The sequence below is a fragment of the Carettochelys insculpta genome, chromosome 15, assembly GCF_033958435.1.
Source record: "Carettochelys insculpta isolate YL-2023 chromosome 15, ASM3395843v1, whole genome shotgun sequence".
Taxonomy (NCBI): Eukaryota; Metazoa; Chordata; order Testudines; family Carettochelyidae; genus Carettochelys; species Carettochelys insculpta.
The window spans coordinates 24,580,006-24,598,713 of record NC_134151.1 but is presented as its reverse complement, the minus strand read 5'-3'; the positions used below and the strand labels follow the sequence as shown (position 1 = coordinate 24,598,713).

The 18,708-nt window shown below is 40.7% G+C and overlaps 1 protein-coding gene across 1 annotated transcript in view; it reads left to right on the top strand.

The window, feature by feature from the left end:
* Window positions 1–18,708, top strand: part of FSTL4 (follistatin like 4) — a 490,670-nt gene that overhangs the window by 253,107 nt on the left and 218,855 nt on the right. The window contains exons 4-5 of the mRNA XM_075009751.1: window positions 4,716–4,906; window positions 16,865–16,985. Of these exons, the coding sequence (XP_074865852.1) occupies window positions 4,716–4,906; window positions 16,865–16,985 (312 nt within the window). The remainder of the gene's footprint in view (window positions 1–4,715; window positions 4,907–16,864; window positions 16,986–18,708) is intronic.

Below are 18,708 nucleotides of genomic sequence, written 5' to 3'. Positions count from 1 at the left end.
GTGGGATTGTTCTGCGCTGCAATTTAAGGACTACAGTTTCAAATCTTGCGTGTGGTCAAATCTGCATAATACACATTCTGTAGGATACGAGCACCACATTGGTTGAGAATGGGCTCCTCAGAGGATGAGGCAAGGTGTGATGAACTGCTAAGTTTCCATTTGATAATTCCTTGCAGTATCAACAGGAAAATAACAAAGGGGCACCTCTTAAAACTGCAGCTGCTTGGGCCATGGGAGAGGAGTGCTTGGCATATAGAAATCCCTTTAGAAAATCCTAGTGCCATGCACATGCTGCTGAAATTTGTGCATACCCATAATTTGGCGCCATGTGCAGTTCTGATGTTTATGCCTACCCAACAATACACATAAATAATTGGAAGGGGCACCATGTGGATATGTCGGTGTGTTCTGGGTATGTGTAGGAGGAAGTGTTGTTTTAAAAACCAGCTCTAATGGCCGATGGCAGCAGGCTGAGCAGATGAGACTTCCTTGGGCTAGAAAACACACTAACATGCAAAAAATGACATTGGTTGATAGCTGATGGTGTTGTGAAGTGAGTTCTCTGCCTAGCAGATCCCTTCCAGGAACCCAGTTATTCAGAATTCTAATTGCTTAGTTGTATTTATACAACTAACGAAGCATCCAATTAGTGCCAGAGTGTTTCAAAAGACAAGCTATGCCAGGCCCCATGGTGTTTGTGTTCAAACACTCGTTCCCTGTGAATGTCTGCTCTGCTTCCTCTGGCAACGTGTTCCAAGCAGGCTTCTGTTATAACAATGACACTTTGGTGCAGTTTTCCCTTTTCTTTCATATTTGATGTATTTTATTGTATTGACACATTGTTGAAGGTTTTCTTTACTGATGTAGACGTGTTCTGTTTTTCGCTCAAGTCACATCATTTATGGCACTGAACCACATCAAATCAATTTTGCAAAAAAGGAGTGTCATGGCTCGAGGTTTACACTGTTGCCAAATTCCAAGCCATTCTAGGGTGATTAAGTAGAAGTCAGACGGTTTATCCATTTTAAGGACAATAAATTGGAAAGCATGACTCGAGTACAGAAATGAGATTCATGAGTTCTGCCATTGACTCACTCTCAGGCTAGATCTTGGTGAGGAGCTAGGGGTTGGATTCCCTGCCAGGGGTGTCTGTGTAAGATTGATTAGATCACTAAGTCAGTTCATTAGCCAGAATGGCATCGGTTTCTCCATAATCTCGCCATGCCTTGAAGCTGAGATTTTACATGGCAGCTTTTTGACATACTCTTATTGACGTGCTAAAAATAGTAGCATAACTACAGTAGCACAGGCAGCAATGCGTTAGCTGCCCCACGTATGTACTGATGGGGCTCAGGCATGGGGTTGTGCGGCTACTGCAGCTACCATATCTGTAGCATGTTAGCTCCATGAGAGTCCGTGGTAAAGGGCTTTGTGAAATCAACGGGAGCAGCACCTTCCTTTAACTTTTGTGTGTCCCTCATGCAGTGTTCCCTTTCAGCTGAGCGCTTGGGTGGCTGCCCAGGAGACAGTCAGGTGCCACCCAGCTACTTAGCAGAGTGCCCACAGCCACCCACAGTGGGCAGCGTGTGTTTCTATGGGTGGAGTACATCTGCACATGCCTTGGAGCATGTGACAAAATTTATTCTGCCCATGGAAGGAAAAACCTTAGAGGGAATACTGCCCCCATGGTGTGATGAGAAGGAGAGCTCTTACTTGCCTTGCTTTAATTAATGGTGCTTCACTTCATTAACTACTATTTTGTTAGTCACTATGATACCTCTCAGTATGAAAGGCACTATACATGGGTAAAGAAGTGTCACTTACATACAAAAATTATATTCGAATATTCATAGCATTCCTATATTATGTTTGTGTCACCTTTTATAGTTCCCATGAAACCTTATTTGCCCTCTTCTGCATATGAATTATGATGCAATTTTTAATTACATGATCCCTTAATGACTTTTACACCAGGACTACTGCCTCAGTGAGTGCAGAGGATGGATGTTCCTCAATGAATGAATCGATTGTACGATCTTCTTAATTGGGGGACAGATACGAGGTCCATTGAAAGATCTGCATTGGCTTCAATGAAGGTTTTCAGTATGTGGATTTATGCTTCACAGACTTTACACCTTCCAAAACCTGCCCTGAACAACTGAGTAAATTATTATGATCCTGAAGGACAGAGTTGTTTAGACAAATTGAGTTTCAGGGTCACCAAATGGGCAACTTAAAATAATAAGATGGATTTTAAATCATCTGGAAGCAAACCAGACAGGTTTCTTTTTTCCTACTTGTGGCTCTCATCTGGAAATGGAGAGAGAGCAGCTCTGCAGTAGTCAAAGCCAAAAGATATCAGGACAGCAAAGCTCTTTGATTGTGATGGGTGAGGAAGTTGATATTTCTATAACTAAAGTGTGTGACAGAAAGAAATGGAGATCTGGGTGCTTTGCACAGAATGGGACTCAATTGATCTGATGGAAAAAGTACAGTACGATAAATAAACAAAAGAGATAATTGGCAACCCAGTGTTCGCACAACAGGGTAAGCAGAAGTGTAAAAGTTCAGGCACTCATTCCTAGATTAAAAGAAGGAAAAGCTAGGAGCTTTCTGGAAATAACTAAAAAGAGAGGAAATGTTTTGCATCACTCTCCAGCAGTCATCCTGGTCACTGCTGGATTTTTTTATGGCAGGCTCTGGAGTGGTCTGTATCCATGCAGGGCTGGGGGAGACCTTCAGAAGATGTAGGGAGCTGGCTGAAGGAGAAAAGACATCCAAAGTGTCTTGTTGATATTAGTCTCAGCATGGCTCTTCCTAGGACACTGATTGAAAAATGCCACCTGAAGCAATGAAGATAGGTCCTGCTGGTATGCCTTATAACTAATAGACTCATAGTATTTTTAGTGGCTCTGAGCACAGATGTGCGAAAAATATTCCGAATGGATGTGTCTGCTGAAAAGAAAATCCCACATGCAATATTAACCCAGTTTTTGGTTGGAGTGGGGCCCAAGAGGGGAAGGCTCCTTATTACCTTCTGCCATTTTCTCCCATCAAAGGCTGTATCTACAAGACAAGCTTAGCATACAAGGAAGAGTACAGGGGTGCCGGAATAGCATGCCCGTTATCGTGAAAACCATTTCAAGATAATGGGCATGTTTCTTAGGTGCAGGCAGCTATTTTGGGATACTGCCATATCCTAAAATAGTACCCACCATTAGACATAGCCAAAGTGACCCACCAAATGTTGTAACCCAGCAGCAAAGAGCATGGCAAGTCTGTCCTGGAAAGAGCTTCCTCCCTAGGGAAGATTTTATTTGGATTAGTGTGGTCTTGCTGTACTTCAGATCTACATAAGTAATTTCTGCTTATGCTACAAACAGATCCCTAAGAAGGAATTACATTGAAAAGTTTTTTAAAAGCTGATGTTGTCAAGGATTAAACTGAATAGGAGCCTCAAGCACAAGCCTCTTAAATCAGAGTAAGATACTCTACAGTCCCACACAGGTGGAAGTTACTGGAGAACTGCCCTTCATTCTGCCTCAATAGGAATTTCTAGGTCATAAAGATTGAGTCTTATTCTTTGCTCAAATAGCCCAATATCACTTCAGAATAATTGCACTGAGGCCGCCATTATTACTGAAAGCATAATCTGGCCCTCTGCTGGCTCATATCTCAGGGGTTAGCATGACCACTTTCTGCTTCAGTCACACAGAAGATGATAGGTACAATCAGTGCCATGACACCTCAGCTGCATTTAGGTCTTTAAGGTTGTAGACCTTTGTTATCTTCCTGGTGGCCGATTTTTTATCTTGTGATAGATACACAGTTCTCTCCTTTATAGCACATTGCCAGTGAGATAAAATACTCAGTGTCACTGTCTGTTTCATGCCTCATTTGCCAAAAAGCATTAGAGTTTTTAGGCAGAGTAATGCCACTGTCACATGGTAGAAAACTCTAGAGTGGCATTTATTTATGATCAGAAATCTCTGTAAACTCAGACTTGCTAGAATGTAATATTTTACTTATAATTATTGGATGTATGTATTTCATAATCATTGTTAAGGAATATGTAGAGGAAATTTTAATGTGGATGGAGATTATTTTAAACCTACCACCCATTAATTTCATTTGGTGACCCTAGTTCTTTAGTTATAGGAACAAGTAAATAACTTTTCCTGATTTGCTTTTTTCCACACCAGTCATCATTTTATAGACCTCTATCATATCCCTGCTTAGTCACCTTTTTTTCGAAACTGAATAATCCCATTCTTTGTAATCTTCATACGGGACCCATTCCAAACCCCTAATTATTTTGTTGACCTTTTTTTTGAACATTTACCAGTGCCGATATATCTTTTATGAGATGAGGTGACCATATCTGTAAGCAGTATTCAAGATGTGCGCACACCATGAATTTATATAAGGGCAATAAAATGTTGCATAATAGAGGTATAATTTGACTGCTAACAAAAGCTGTGTAATCTTGAACATATTCTTGTATAGAGCTTCTCTGAAGGTAGGATTAATAAAAAATGCTAGTTATTACAGCAGGGAATGACTGTAAGATCTCCCTGAATCATAGCATCTGAGAGCGAATGTCTGCATAGACAGGCTGTCTTTGATTGTGCCTTATTTTTTCCCTTTAGAAGTTCAGCCCTTCACACAGATCAAAGTAAAAATACATGGTCAAGTAATGCAGTTTTCTCTTTCAGGTGACACTTGCACAATGGCAAACTACAACCGTCTTAAAAGCATGCTCCTGGACCTTCAGGCTCATCGCCGCAACCAGCTGAGCAGCCCTATAGAGGACAGAACATCCCAGAAGCGCTTGTTAGTTGAAGATATGTTTAAGTATTTGGATATAAACAGTGACAGGCATCTCAGCAGCGCTGAACTGGCTCAGGTGGGTTTATTGCTCAAAGAAAATTGAATTATGAAATGGACTGCATTTTTCATTCAAAGTGTAGATTGAATAAAACACATGCACAACTATTCTTAAAAGAATCTAGTGTCTAATATTAGGTGAAGGAAACAAATTCTACTGTAGAGTACATAAGTCTTTTCCCTTCCTCCCTTGGGAGACGAATACATTTTCTCAAGTAGTTTAGGATTCATTACAAATAAAATAAAAATATGGCAGTTTCTGCAGGCCTCTCACCATTCCCACCCCAAATAAATCCTTCACTATTTACAATCCTTCTTTGAAATTCTTCCACCTAGCTGACAAATATAGACTTAATTTGCACTTAAAATGGATTTTAATTAGAAAACAATCTTTTCTCCCTCCCTTCCAAATACACTACAAGCTGAAACTCATTAGTTCAGCACCCCCAGGACCCGATTGATGCTGAACCAGAGAGTTTTCCGAACCACGGAAGGTCAATATTGTCTAGCAGCATTACCAACACTTCCACTGCTTACTGGTTTCTCAGGAGATAGTTAGGGGTAAGTTAGACCTAAATAACAGCACAGAGCACTGAGAGACAGTATTGGTGGCTATAAACAAACGGTATGGGACCATGGGAAACTTGGCCATGCCCACAATAAGCGGTCATCCGCCTAACTAAAAATCAATGTTGGACAACATGTTGCTGGACCAGAGAAGATAATTCATCTTGTACTGGCATTTCACTAACCCTAAAATATTTGAATAGTAACAGAGAGGGGGCCATGCTAATCTATATACTATCAAAACAAAAAGCAGTCAAGTCACACTTTAAAGACTAGCAAAATAATTTATTAGGTGAGCTTTGGTGGGACAGACCCACTTCTTGAGACCATAACGAAAGCTCACCTAATAAATTATTTTGCTAGTCTTTAAGGTGCTACTTGACTGATTTTTCTTAAAATATTTGAATAGCTTTGTGTCCCCAACATCTCGTTGCAGTTACTAAAGTCTTGATTTATCAGAACAGAATAAAAGGGCAAAGATACAGAGTCTGGAAAAACAATAATCATTAATTACAACATACTGTTATGTTTGAATTAATCTGATTGGTAGAGTTAACCAAACATGGAGCACGGAGAGTAGAACTGATTTCCATGTGTAATCAAGGTGTGACAGGACTTCAGTAGGCGTCAGAAGGAGGTACTGAAAGAGTTTTGACAGTGGAGAGACTAAGTATTTGCAAAAAGGACTTCTGTATACTCTAGTTCCTTGCACCAACGCTTACTGACTGCTGGGTATGAAGCAAGAAGAGGAAGGCAATCACATTACACAACACATATCATTAGATATGACATTTTGTGCCAGAATACCAGCACAGATTACAGCCACATCTTCACTACGGAGATAATCAGTGCTGCTGTGGTCAATCTTCCAGAGTTCGATTTATTGTGTCTGGTAGGGATGCCCTAAATTGAACCCACAGGGTGCCCCTAATGATACCAATACTCCTGCTTCTTGTTTGGAGTAAGGGAAGTCAGCAGAAGCATTTGCTCCCATCAACCTTCTGCCGTGGATATGGTGTAGAAGCTCAAATTAAGGTATGTCAGTTCCAGGTATGTAATTAACATAGCTGAAGTTGTGTATCTTAATCAGACCTTCTCCTTTAGTGTAGATTTGGCCTAATGTGTGAGGGATTGCAGAGCATCCCAGGCCCCAGAGGTGTAGTGTGTTGGCCCACAATGTGTGGATGTGCCCCAGCACTCCCGTACCATGCCACAGCCTTGGATAAATAGTCCTAGTCGTAGATTAAATGTGGAAGGTCACTATTCTTTGGCTCACAGAGGTATAACTTCTGAGTGACAAATGAAGTTCTAGATATGGGTCAAATAGCTGCATCCACCAGACACTCTGCTTGCCACAGGTTTGGCTGGCTGGGATGAGAGAGTGGAAAAAGCCAACACACAAACACCTCCCACTTAAACTCACTCAAGTTTCAGGCAGGCACTGTGGTTACAGCATTGGCCTTGTAATCCCAGAAGCGTGAGCTCAATCCTTGAGGGGGCCTTTCCAAGGTCTGTTTGTATTTTTTTTTAAGGGTAAAAGGTTAAAAAAATAATCTGTCAGAGATGATGCTAGGTCCTGCTGTGAGTGCAGGGGACTGGACTCGATGACCTCTCGAGGTGCCTTCCCTATGATGTATTTCCCAAGTAATGCTGTGGTTGGGGAGTAGCAGGGCAGGCAGGCAGACAGTGTTATTGGGAGTCCTCAGTCAGAAAGATGCACATTGGTGGTGTGGATATGATGGTCACTTGTCATAGACACTGGAGCAGCTACATTTGTATTCTGGATGTGTTTCAGAGCAGCCCGTTTCAGGAACTTTGTTACTCCTCCACCACTCCTGGATCCAAAAAAAGGGGGAGAAAGTAGTGTGTGTGTTCATAGATTCTTGGCAGGGTATTGCTCTGTCAGGGGAAAAAAAATGGGGGTTGGAAGTTTAGGAGCTCCAGAGCTCGAAAAGTGTTCAGAGAACAAAAACAAGTTGAACCTCTCTTGTCCGGTACTCTTGGGACCTGACCAGTGCAGAACCACAGAATTTGCTGATTTATGGGAAGTCACTATTCTGTACTAGCATTACCAACACTGCCACTGCTGGCTAGTCTCTTAGAAGACTCGGTGTAAACTAGAGCTAAATAACAGCACAGAACACTGAGAGCCAGGACTGGTGTCTGTAAACAAACTTTATGGGACCACAAGAAACTTGGCCACACTCGTGAGAAGTGGCCAACAAATCATGCCAGACCCTGGATGTTGCCATACCAGGGATTGCCAGGCTAGAGAGGTTCAACTTGTAGCTGGATTCTGAATCAAAGGTGAGCGTCTTCAGAAGAAATGCTAAAGGATAAGAATTCTCTGTTACAAAGTTGGATTTGTGTGCAGCACAGAATGTTAAATGATACCCATGAGCTGTGTTTCCGAGTGTTTGAAAAAGCCCTCAGGAGAGCGAGCTACAGTGAACAAAAGCAGTTCCATGGGTTTCTTCACACATTTGTCTCTGCTCACCTAATTAAAATCACAGGAGAATTTTAAAATTAAGGAAACAAACTGGGAATGAGTATGTTTGTAATTAATTATCTGCATATATTTACTGTTCTATTATGCTTTACATGAGAATAATTAGAAGCAAATGGCTCTTAAGAAGCCACTTCAGTTGCAGTTCATCTTGCTCTAGATAAGTATCTCTATTTCTCTCTCTTCTGGGTAAGCATGACATATGTTTTTCAGCATGAAAATGAATCCACTGGGTAAATGGCAGGCTAGTCAGCTTACTTTCTTATGTGCTTACTAGAGGGTCAAAATTTTTATAGGTTTAATGCTTATGCAGTTGACATGATGTAAGAGCTTTGTTAGACAATTCAAGGTTTGAGTGAATTCTCTTAGATCTCATAACTATAAATACATAAAGTAGCTGATCTAAATTTGACTTTTCTAAGACAGCTAATATGTCTTCTTTTAAAAAAAAAGCATTCAGCTATTGACCCTTGATTGTCTGTTCTGCTCTCATATTTCTTTCTCCCTTTATGTGAAGCTGACTCCATCAGGGCATTAAAAACGATCTTGAACTGAAAAAAAGTTTCAGCCATTAGATAACACAATATAACTTCATTTTCTCCATGTTTCTAGAAAAAAAATACAGAAGGCAAAACTCAGTGTTCTATTTTTTTGTTAGGGATTGGCTTATAGTTAAGAATGTGCTCTCCCTATATTATTTCAATGGGGAAGCAGCCTGGTCTAATCAGCACAGGAATGGTAGTTGGAAGCTCTTGAGTTTTAAAACCAGCTCTAGCATTAATATGCTGTTCAGTTTTGGACAAGATGCAGTGGGTTTTATTCCCCCTTCCCCGACCCCCAAGATACTGCAAATGCATATCTCCCGGGGGGAACATGTGTAGGCTTGTCCATACTGGATAGAGCTTGGACCTAGCTCTTCCGGCTCCCTCAGGAGCTGATCTGTCCTGAACAAGGGAGTTTGCTGGACCAGGGAGGTTCAGGCTTGTGGGCTCTGTTAGAGGACCTTGGACCTATGGATTGCACTGGACTGGCTCCAGTCCTGGCCACTAGCAACCTCCACAGCAAGGGCTCTTTGTGGTGGACCACAGATGTTTCTGGGCCAGAGAGGTTCAACTTGTATACTAGATTTGTTCACCTGCACTGCAACTGGAAGTGTGACTGTAGCTCAGATAGGCATTACTGTATTTTAACCAAATATAACAGCAAAGATAATGCCATAGCACAGACTTGATAGTATGAGTATAGATCCAAGGTTCAAGGTGGACTATACAACTCGTGTTAAGCCTTGTGCTGCTATGTCTTCACATCTATTTTTATATATGCTGTCTAAATTAGTGGGGGACAACCTGCGGGCTGCAAGTGGCCACTGAAGCTCCACCTGGGGCCCACGTATCCCCTGGCTGCCCCCTTCTCCTACACACCTCCTCGCGCACAGCGGCACCAGAGCACCACATTTTCTGGGTCGTCTCCCTCTGAGCACTTTCAAACTGTGTAAATCACCTGATTGGCTCTCCATCCCCATTCCTTCCTCTGCCTCTCGGAGCTGGAGCACTATGGAAGGCATGTGGGAGAGAGGGTCACGGGTAGAACCTCCAGGGGGCCGCGACCTGCTGCAGCCTGCTGAGGTGAAGGAGGACCACTCATGCATCCCACTCACACTTTGCAGTTCCCCATCAGTGATCTAAATTTTAGCTAGAATGACTATGCCTACCCAAGCTGCAGTCAAAACTTCAGTTGTAGTGTAAATGTACACTTGCCTTGGTATAAGCAACTTTTATAACAGTATAGTTTATTCTTTTTCAGTGAAGAGAAATAAGCTGTTATAATTGCCTTGTCCTATGCATGTGCATCTACACTGGGGCTTTTTCCGCTAAGTCTGTTTAAAAAAAGATACCCATTACTGACAGAATTATTCCAGTAATATCTTTCAGGATAGACCATCCCTTATGTTAATCTTTGGTTGTCACCAAAGTGCAGGTGCCTAGGATCCTCTTCCCCAGCTCACTGTTTACAAATGACCAGCAACAGATAGGGGAGAGAAGGACTGGAGAACTGGGAGGTGGAAGTCTTGTGGTGAAATGGTCTCCTGACTTTATAGCAATTCTTCTAAAATTATTTTTAACTTTCCAGCCAGGGCTGACTTGAAGGATGTTACCTTACTTGGTCAGTTTCTTTATCACACACTTGAAGAGATTTCTTAGTAAGGGATCTATTTACATTTCCTCTGCTCTATTGTGTCAACTGATTTGCCACATAGATTGGTGTTTGACCTAAGTGAGGTCTTTTCCATTGTAAGAGTTTAAATCAGAAAGCTCCAAAGGCAGGAGCTTTGCTGCAAATCAAAAAAGGTAAATAAAATGAATGTGGTGCAGTGGGAGACACTGTCAAGGCATTTTTCTTGCCAAGCCCATAAGTTGCTACTTCTCATTTCCTTTCATTTATTTAAAAAGAAAAATAGGCTGTAGGGAATCCCAAGCTCTCCTGCTAAGTTGATTGTAGCCCTTAATAATGACATTGAAGCATTTAGTGCATGAATCTCATTTGGGGGCAATGTGCAGTAACAAATGTCCCAGTAGGAGCAGTGAAGGCTGCATGCCTTCCAGAGCCCTGCTGTGTGCAAGGGATGCAGCATCACCTAGGAGTGCAGGATACAACCCCTAGACCCTCCAGCCAGTTCTGCTGGGTCAGTTCCTGTTCCCCATCTTTCCCCCACCTCCATTTGTGCCCTTTTCATCCCCACCCACTTTGGAGCATCCTGCATCCCTAAGGAGTGCTTCCTGTGCATTGGAGGTTACAAGTCTCTTATGCAAAATTCTGCAAGGGGATGGCTCCTTATTTCATCCCATTCTCATCACACATTCAGAGAAGGGCTAGACATAAAATAGCCCTAGAGGAGGGAGAGTAGCTTTTGCCAGTTGGTTTAGTTAAATTCAAATAAATAATTCATGTGCAGTGAGAAAAGACCATTGGAAATCACAAGTGAAGAAGCCTGGTCACACTTTCTGCTTTTAGGGCCTAATCTGGCTCCAGTCATAAGAATGACCCTACTGAAGTTTCCTTTTGAGCCCATTACTGTGAAGTATCAGAGAAACTTCAGAGTTGTGGGTGTACACAGCTATTAAGAGCTGCGGTAACTGGAGTGTTATTTCCATTTAAAATGCCAATGAATTTTAAAATCATTTTCATAAATCTACTGAATAACACTTACAGTAAGCATGGGTTTTTTTTTCTTCTGACATGAAATCAAAGGAGCTAGTAAAAACTTGTCTGTTTTATGAAAAGTTAATATATTTTCAGTACAAAAGGAGACAAAGGGAATTTTCTGTCTTTAGAAGATTGATCTTGGAAGTTATGGTTAATATGACTTTTATTGAACATTTTTACTTGCTAGGTGAAGGGTCATTTTTTTAGCATTATTACTTCAAATTGACTTTAATACAATAAGGCCAAGACTAGAATCATAATAAAAGAAAATATCTTTAAAGATTTTCTAGCCCTGAATAGTCTAAATTTCAGCAGTTTTCTTTATAGTCCCCTATAAATTGAAAGATAATATCATTCATATTATGCTTAATTTTGATTAAGAATCTTTGAATTAAATATTTGCTAAAGCTATGTCCATATCTAGTGTGAGATACAGAGATAAAATGTATGTTGAGAAATGATCATATAGTATGTGGCTCTGGTTACACTGACCCGAACTGCTGGCAGTAGTATGCAAATGTTTGTCTAGAAATGCAAATGGATGCTCATTTGCATATTTGTTCACCTGCAGATGCTGCCGCCAGCACAAAAAAGCTGTGTAAATGTGGTTCTGCCAGAGAAAGCCCCCCTTTGTCTGCAGCCTCTTATGCCTGCTTTTTTCCATGCATAAGAGTCTGCCAACAAAGGGGGAGGGGGTTGCCGGCAGAACCACATTTACAATGCTTTTTTTCTGCCAGCAGCAGCATCCGCCAGTGAACAAATATGCAAATGAGTAGCCATTTGCATTTTCTAGACCGCTGGTTTGCATACTGCTGCCAGTGGTTCGGGTCAGTGTAATGGTAGCCTTTATGTTTTCGCTATTGTCTATATTAGTCATAAAGATAAGTAATACTGTTTTGTCCATATCCATGAAATCTGCATAATCGTTTATGTCTAAGATTAGTTTTATTTTTCTTCCATGTTGAATATTATGATATGCCTGCAAGGAGATAATATGTCTTTAGATAAAACATGTCCAGCTCTATTCTCACCACACAGTGAACTGAGCGTTGATCACTTAAAGTCACCTAAAGGTGGCACTTTGGGTAGTACATAAGGAGTATAAAGGACAATATAATGAATTTTTGGAGGGCGCTGTTGTTCTTGGTAAATGCTGATTTTTTTGGACACTATTTTTTTAATGTATGGGTCTCAACTAAACTTTTGTTGGGAAGATTTCCTTAGCATGAATTTTCTGGTCTAAACCAGGAAGCACCAGTCCTTGAAATAGATTCATAAACTTTAAGGCTAGAAGAGACCTCATGATCATCTAGTCAGGCCACTTGCACGTTGCAGACCACAAAACCTTCCTGGCCTATTCCAGCAATGGGTCCATAATCTCTGGCTGAGCTACTAAAACACTCAATTCATGATTTAAAGATTTGCAGTTACACACAATTAACCAAAACAAAAAAGCAGTCATGTAGCACTTTGAAGACTAACAAAATTTATTAGGCAATGAGCTTTCATGGGACAGACCCACTTCTTCAGATCACAGCCATACCAGAACAGACTCAATATATAAAGCACAGAGATTAAGACTGAATGGACACAAAACAGACATCAAAATACTCCGAACACACAAACCTGTCACCCAACACTTTAATGGAGTGGGCCATTCTGTTAATGACCCAAAAGTCTGTGTTTTACTGAAAAGGAACTTTAACAACCGTTTACAGAGGGAATGCTCAGAACTGTTATTTATATTCAAATTCAACACATTAACACATTTGAACCAAGACAGCAATTACCTGGCCCATTATAAGGACTCATTTACATACTTCATTTTACCTCACTCTTAACTTCCCCACCCCACAGCCCTGTCCTGCCACCCCTCTGCTCTTCTGATTTGCCAACCTTGATAACAATTTTTCGATCTCTATACACTCATCCCTTGCTATATGAGAACAATTGCTTCCCAAATTTCTGCTCGTCGGTGAAAACTCATAAAAGCGACACTAAATTCCCATTAAAATACATGTAAAAGTCTCCAATTCGTTCCAAGTGCTTGTAACTTGACATAAATCAGTTGAGTTTAGGTACTTTTTTGATGTATTTGAATAGTTTGGCACCAGAAGTAGGATGTACTGTATGTATGTAGAGCAGGGATTCCCAACCTATGGGTCAGGACCCAAACATAGGTCCCATTAGATTTGTTAAAGTTTGCCAGCTGGGCAGTTCCCAGCTGTATATGGCTGTTAAAGAAGCCATTTGCAGTTTGTTAACACTGCTGCCTCAGGCAGATATCTATCAATAGAGGTAGCTGCTGGAGATGGCAGCTATCTCTATCACTAGGGATAGCAATTACCTTTTGCCTAAGTGCTGAAACCTTAACACTTGAGTTAAATGCTGGGAGGGCTGGGGGAGCCACCTAGCCTAGCAGCCCTGGTGAAGAGGCTGCAGGAAGAGGAGGAATGTCTAAGGCTGGGGCTATTGAGGGATGCAAGAGGGGTCTGAGACTGGGGGAAGTTTGGGGCTGCATGTGGGGTTGTAAGGCTGGGGGCAGTAGGGAGAGTCTAATGCTGAGGGTGGTTTGGGGCTGCTGGGGGGATGTAAAGCTGGGGCAGTTTGGGGCTGCTGGGGGGATCTAATGCTGGAGGTGGTTTGGGGCTGATGGGGGGTTAAGGTTGGAGGCAGTTTGGGACCTTTGTGGGGGGTGTTAAAACCTGGCTGAGGGTGAGGTCTGCCAGGCGGGCATGTGGGGGGCAGCTAATACAGTAAACCCTCGAGTTACCCAGGAGTTGTTCCTGCAATGCCTCCATAACTTGAATTTTCCTGCAAGGGGAAGGGAGCCAGGAACCACCAGGGCTGGTCAGTTTCCTGGCTCCCAGAGTGGCAGGAGCTGGGTAATAGAGGCAGGCTGGTTCCAGTCTCCCCATGGCTTGCGGGGCCAGGAAACTGATCAGTTCACGTCTGGTCTGTTTCACATTCCTGCCATTGCAGGGGAGGGAACCAGGCTAAGAGCCTTCTCCCTCTCTTCCCCCAGGGGAAGTTCACTCCTATAATGAATAAAGATAGGTATATATGTTTCTTCTTGTAGTGAGTACTCATTAGTAAAATACTTGTTAAATGAGGGTTGAGTGTATTGAGTCTGTTCTGGTATGGCTATGATCTGAAGAAAGCAGGTCTGTCCCACGAAATCTCATCACCTAATAAATTATTTTGTTAGTCTTTAAAGTGCTACTGGACTGCTTTTTTATTTTGATAGAATACAGACTAACACGGCTATCTCTCTATTCACCATTCACCAGTTCACCAATCTATTCACCAGTTCACCATTTACTCTAGTTCAAATCAACAAGTGACCTGTGTCCCGTACTCCAGAGGAAAGCAAAAGAGCCCCAGGGTATCTCTGCTAATCTGACCTGGGTGAACATTCTTTTCCAACCCCAGATATGATGATCAGTTACATCCTGGTCATGTGGATGAGACCCACCAATCAGAAACATGTGAACGAATTCTCTGTAGTGACTTCATATCCCCATCTATTGTCTCATCACCAGACAACTGGGATAGCAGCAGTTACAGATCTGCCTAAATGTAATGATGACCTGATTATCTATTTTGCTTTTGTGTGAATGTAATTCTTCTCCCTCCTCATCCTTTATTCATCCAGGGTATTCCTCAAAAGTGATCAGTTCTCCCCTCATTCCTTGTTTTGGTAGGAGAGAGAAGCCAACCTCTTTAAGTCTCCTCTTATAAGATAGATTCACAAATTCCCATTGTCAAAACTTTTACTGGCACTGTAGCACAACTTGTACTGGCAAGAGATTTCATTCTCATGTTAAACATACGCAACGTGCACAAATATCACTGTCATATTGAACTTTATTATAATACAAATATGGTAATTTCTTCCCATTGTGTTTAGGATTCTACTTCCTTTAGCAAACTCATAACCTCTGCTCATCAAATGTCTACAACTTAAATTTGTTTTTTCAATGGGTGGGAAATACTGAAAAGAAAAGCCAATCAACTGCACTTTGACTTCAAGAGAAAATACAGTATTTACTGGCATTGTTTGATCCATGTATTGTGAGTCATATATAAACATACTGTAAATTGCTGCAAAAGTAAATTGTTCTATGACCAAGATTTGGCAGACAAACCATTTTTATGTTCCTGAAATGACTGAAAGTAAAAGAGCTCAGTAAATTGAGTAATAACTGTGTAGAACCTGTTAAATAAAGCCAAAGGGATAACAACTACACTATTAATTTACTTAAGCTCTTACTTTTTAAAGTCCTTACATCATGGGCTTGATTTCTTCTGCTAGCCCCTCGAATACTAACTGAACTTCCTCACCAACAAAAATATTTCTGAAGACTTGCAAGCAGATGCTCTGCAGATGACTCCTGCACCTGTGCAGAGCTATGATTCCTTTCATGCTCCTCCTCGAGAATCCCAATTTACAAATGGTTGTTTCCTGTAGCTTGATTCTGTCTTGATTTCAATGGGCACAGAATTGCCAGTGGACTTCTTAAGTTTTTGGAAAAATTTTAAAGGTGCCTCAATCACTTTAGGGGCAGAGGGCATGTCTGTAAGGGAATTAAAAAAAAAAAAGTGTGGCTGGCCTGAGTCAGCTGACTTGGAATCATTCTGCACGCTGAAAAATTGCTGCATAGATGTTAGGGCTTTCAGTTTAGCCTGCGCTCTGAGTCCAGGTGAGGATGGATGATTCCACAGCTCAAGCTCCAACCCAAGCCCGAATATCTACACAGCAACTTTTATCTTCACAGCTCAAGGTTCATGAGCCCAAGTGAGCTGACCTGGGCCAGCCATGGACCTGCAGCCAGGCTTTTATTCTGCATAGACATACCATTAGGCAGGTAAGAGAGACAATTAGAGTCTAACATACAGAAATTACTTCTGAAAACGTTCCCCTTTGTGACAAAAGAGGAGAGTATTAAAGAACAAATGGTAGTGAAATGCCCAACTCCCACTGACTTTGAAAGTCTCCCTCCTTAGTGACTATAAGTGACTTATGTGCTTTTGAAAATGGGGCTTAAGCGTGTTAGTGAACTGTGCAATTTAGTAAAATGTAGGCTACATCTCTACTTATATAGCAACAAACAATGAGTGACCAAAGCAGTGCATTACCTGTGCCTACACTAATTATAGTGTAAATGGCAAAGAAATAATATCTTCCACACCAGATGCAACTATTTGAAATACATTTATCAGAGGGCAAATAGTACCCTTGTTTCTTACATTCCATGCAACCTTCAGTACAAATTAGCTCAACTCATTTACTGGAGGACTTAGGTACAGGAGTTACACTGCTAAGAAAAAGGGTATGGTTATGTTGAGCCTTGCTCTACATCCATGCTGACCTCTTTAGACCCCTGAACAGTCAATACACAACCAATTGCCTCATAAATTGTGCAAGATGGCTACAAAAGTTGGTTAGGACAATAAAGATGAAAAGCAGCAATATAAAAATATCTGTATTGATTTCAAGATAGTGGTGTTTTAAATATGTCAAGTTCAAATTTCATCCTAATTTTTACATGCCCTATGTCTGTTAGGATCCCTTAATATTAAACTTACACCATTCTCAGTTTAGGGAACATCCCGTTTTTCTTTATTGAAAAGGTAAGTTTTCTTTCAAAATTACAGTGTGTAACAACTCAGTATGAAGATAACTTTTTGTTCCTACAGCTAATGAAGAAAGAAGCTCTAGAAGATGATTTCTTGGATTGCACCGTGGAAGATCTTCTCCGATTTGATGATTACAACAATGATGGTTACTTAACCCTGGAAGAACTCTATACTGCGTTCCGTAAGTCACGATGCTCTTTTTTTCTTTCTTATGGTCCAGGAGTTACATGAATACCCTTCAGGACAATTTCTGTCTCCAGGAATGAGTGTTTGAAATAGTTGTTTTAATTTTGACTCTCCATGGTATGTGGGGGTTCAGCATCAGTGCTGGGGGTGGGTGTTCCTTATGGTAAGGTGTGCTAATCAGGACATAACAGAACTTTATGGATTTGATAAAAGGGTACAGGCAATGGATTACTTAGTTGCGGCTTTCATTGTACTTCTTGTTAAAAGCATTGAAAATATATTGTTGGATTGCTGAAAATGTAAGTAGAACATGTGTATATAGTTTCTAGGTAACCACAAGGAACTTAGCTTGCTGAATTCACCACTGAAATGTCCCGAGAACTTTTTTCATGAAAGCTGGCTAAATACCACAAGATAGCTGTTATTTCAGGAGTGAGAAAAGTAAGGTTTTCCCCTGCATCTTTTGCTGGATTCAAGACATTTTCCTTCCATCTTTGCCAATTAATTGCTGTGTTATTGTGGGACAAGTCTCTATATCTGTTTAACCATTCACAACATGAGTACTGGTTCTGGTTCAGCAAGGTACTTAGGCAGTACACAACATTAAGCTCTTGAGTTTTCAGTTATTTACCTGGATGATTTTTTTTTTATGAATTCTCATGCAAGTAATTATCTATTATGAGCCATGTTTGGTAATTCAAAGATCACTTTTCTGATTTCTATAAAAATAATACTTTTTGTGCTTATACAAAGCTTGTTTATCTGAGTATGTTAAAGACATTACACGTTATTGAAATCTCACACTCTCTCTCTAAACTGTAGATATTACTACCCTGATTTGGCAAGATACATCTGTATATGCAGAAGTTAAAGCATGTAGGTAATGTTACAGAAATTGATGGCACTAGTGGTATTTCCAACAGGATTCTGGTTTTGTCAGTTTAATGCTTGTGAGATAAGGTATTTCAGTGCGTGCTTCTGCCTCTGCAGTTCTATAGTTTGTAAAGAGGAATAAAAAGTGAAAGCACAGTTCTGCCGCCATCACTCACATTAAACAAAGTACATTGCTCCATGAATACTCCCCATGACTACTGGTGGAATAAAGTTCTGTGCTCAGCCTAAGTAAAGATGGTAGAAGTGGGCATTGAGTTACTTGACAAATCCTGAACTAGCATGAGAATTGCCAGTATTATTCCTCCATCCTATAGTAATAAGGCAAATGGAATAAACTCAGAATCACTGCTTAACAGGTTTTCATGTGCTCTAAAGTGAGAGGTTTCTGTTAAAACTAGAAATGAATATAATTAAAAAAAGGTCTGGGATAATAATTCTGAACTACTCTAAAATTAGCCCCTGCTGGCCCCTTGAATCTGTTTTAAACCACACATGAATTTAATTCATTACAGAATGCTGAAAATAATAGATATGCAATAAAACATAAAACCTTACACATTAAGAAGACTATTAACCCAGCTATAAAGCTGAGACGTGCAGTTACTTGGGAATGTATCTGGATCAATGGGTTTTCAAAGTCACAGGAACCCTAAACTAAATTCTAATACTGCTTTGAATGGATTTGTGGTCCTCTGAATTTTAAATAGGTAATGAAAATCAGACTGGTGTGAGATATTACCTAAAGAACAGTCAATAATTGATAATAATTCCAAAGTATCTAAGAGAAAACCAAGAAGTGATACTACAAACATTTCAAAAGAACT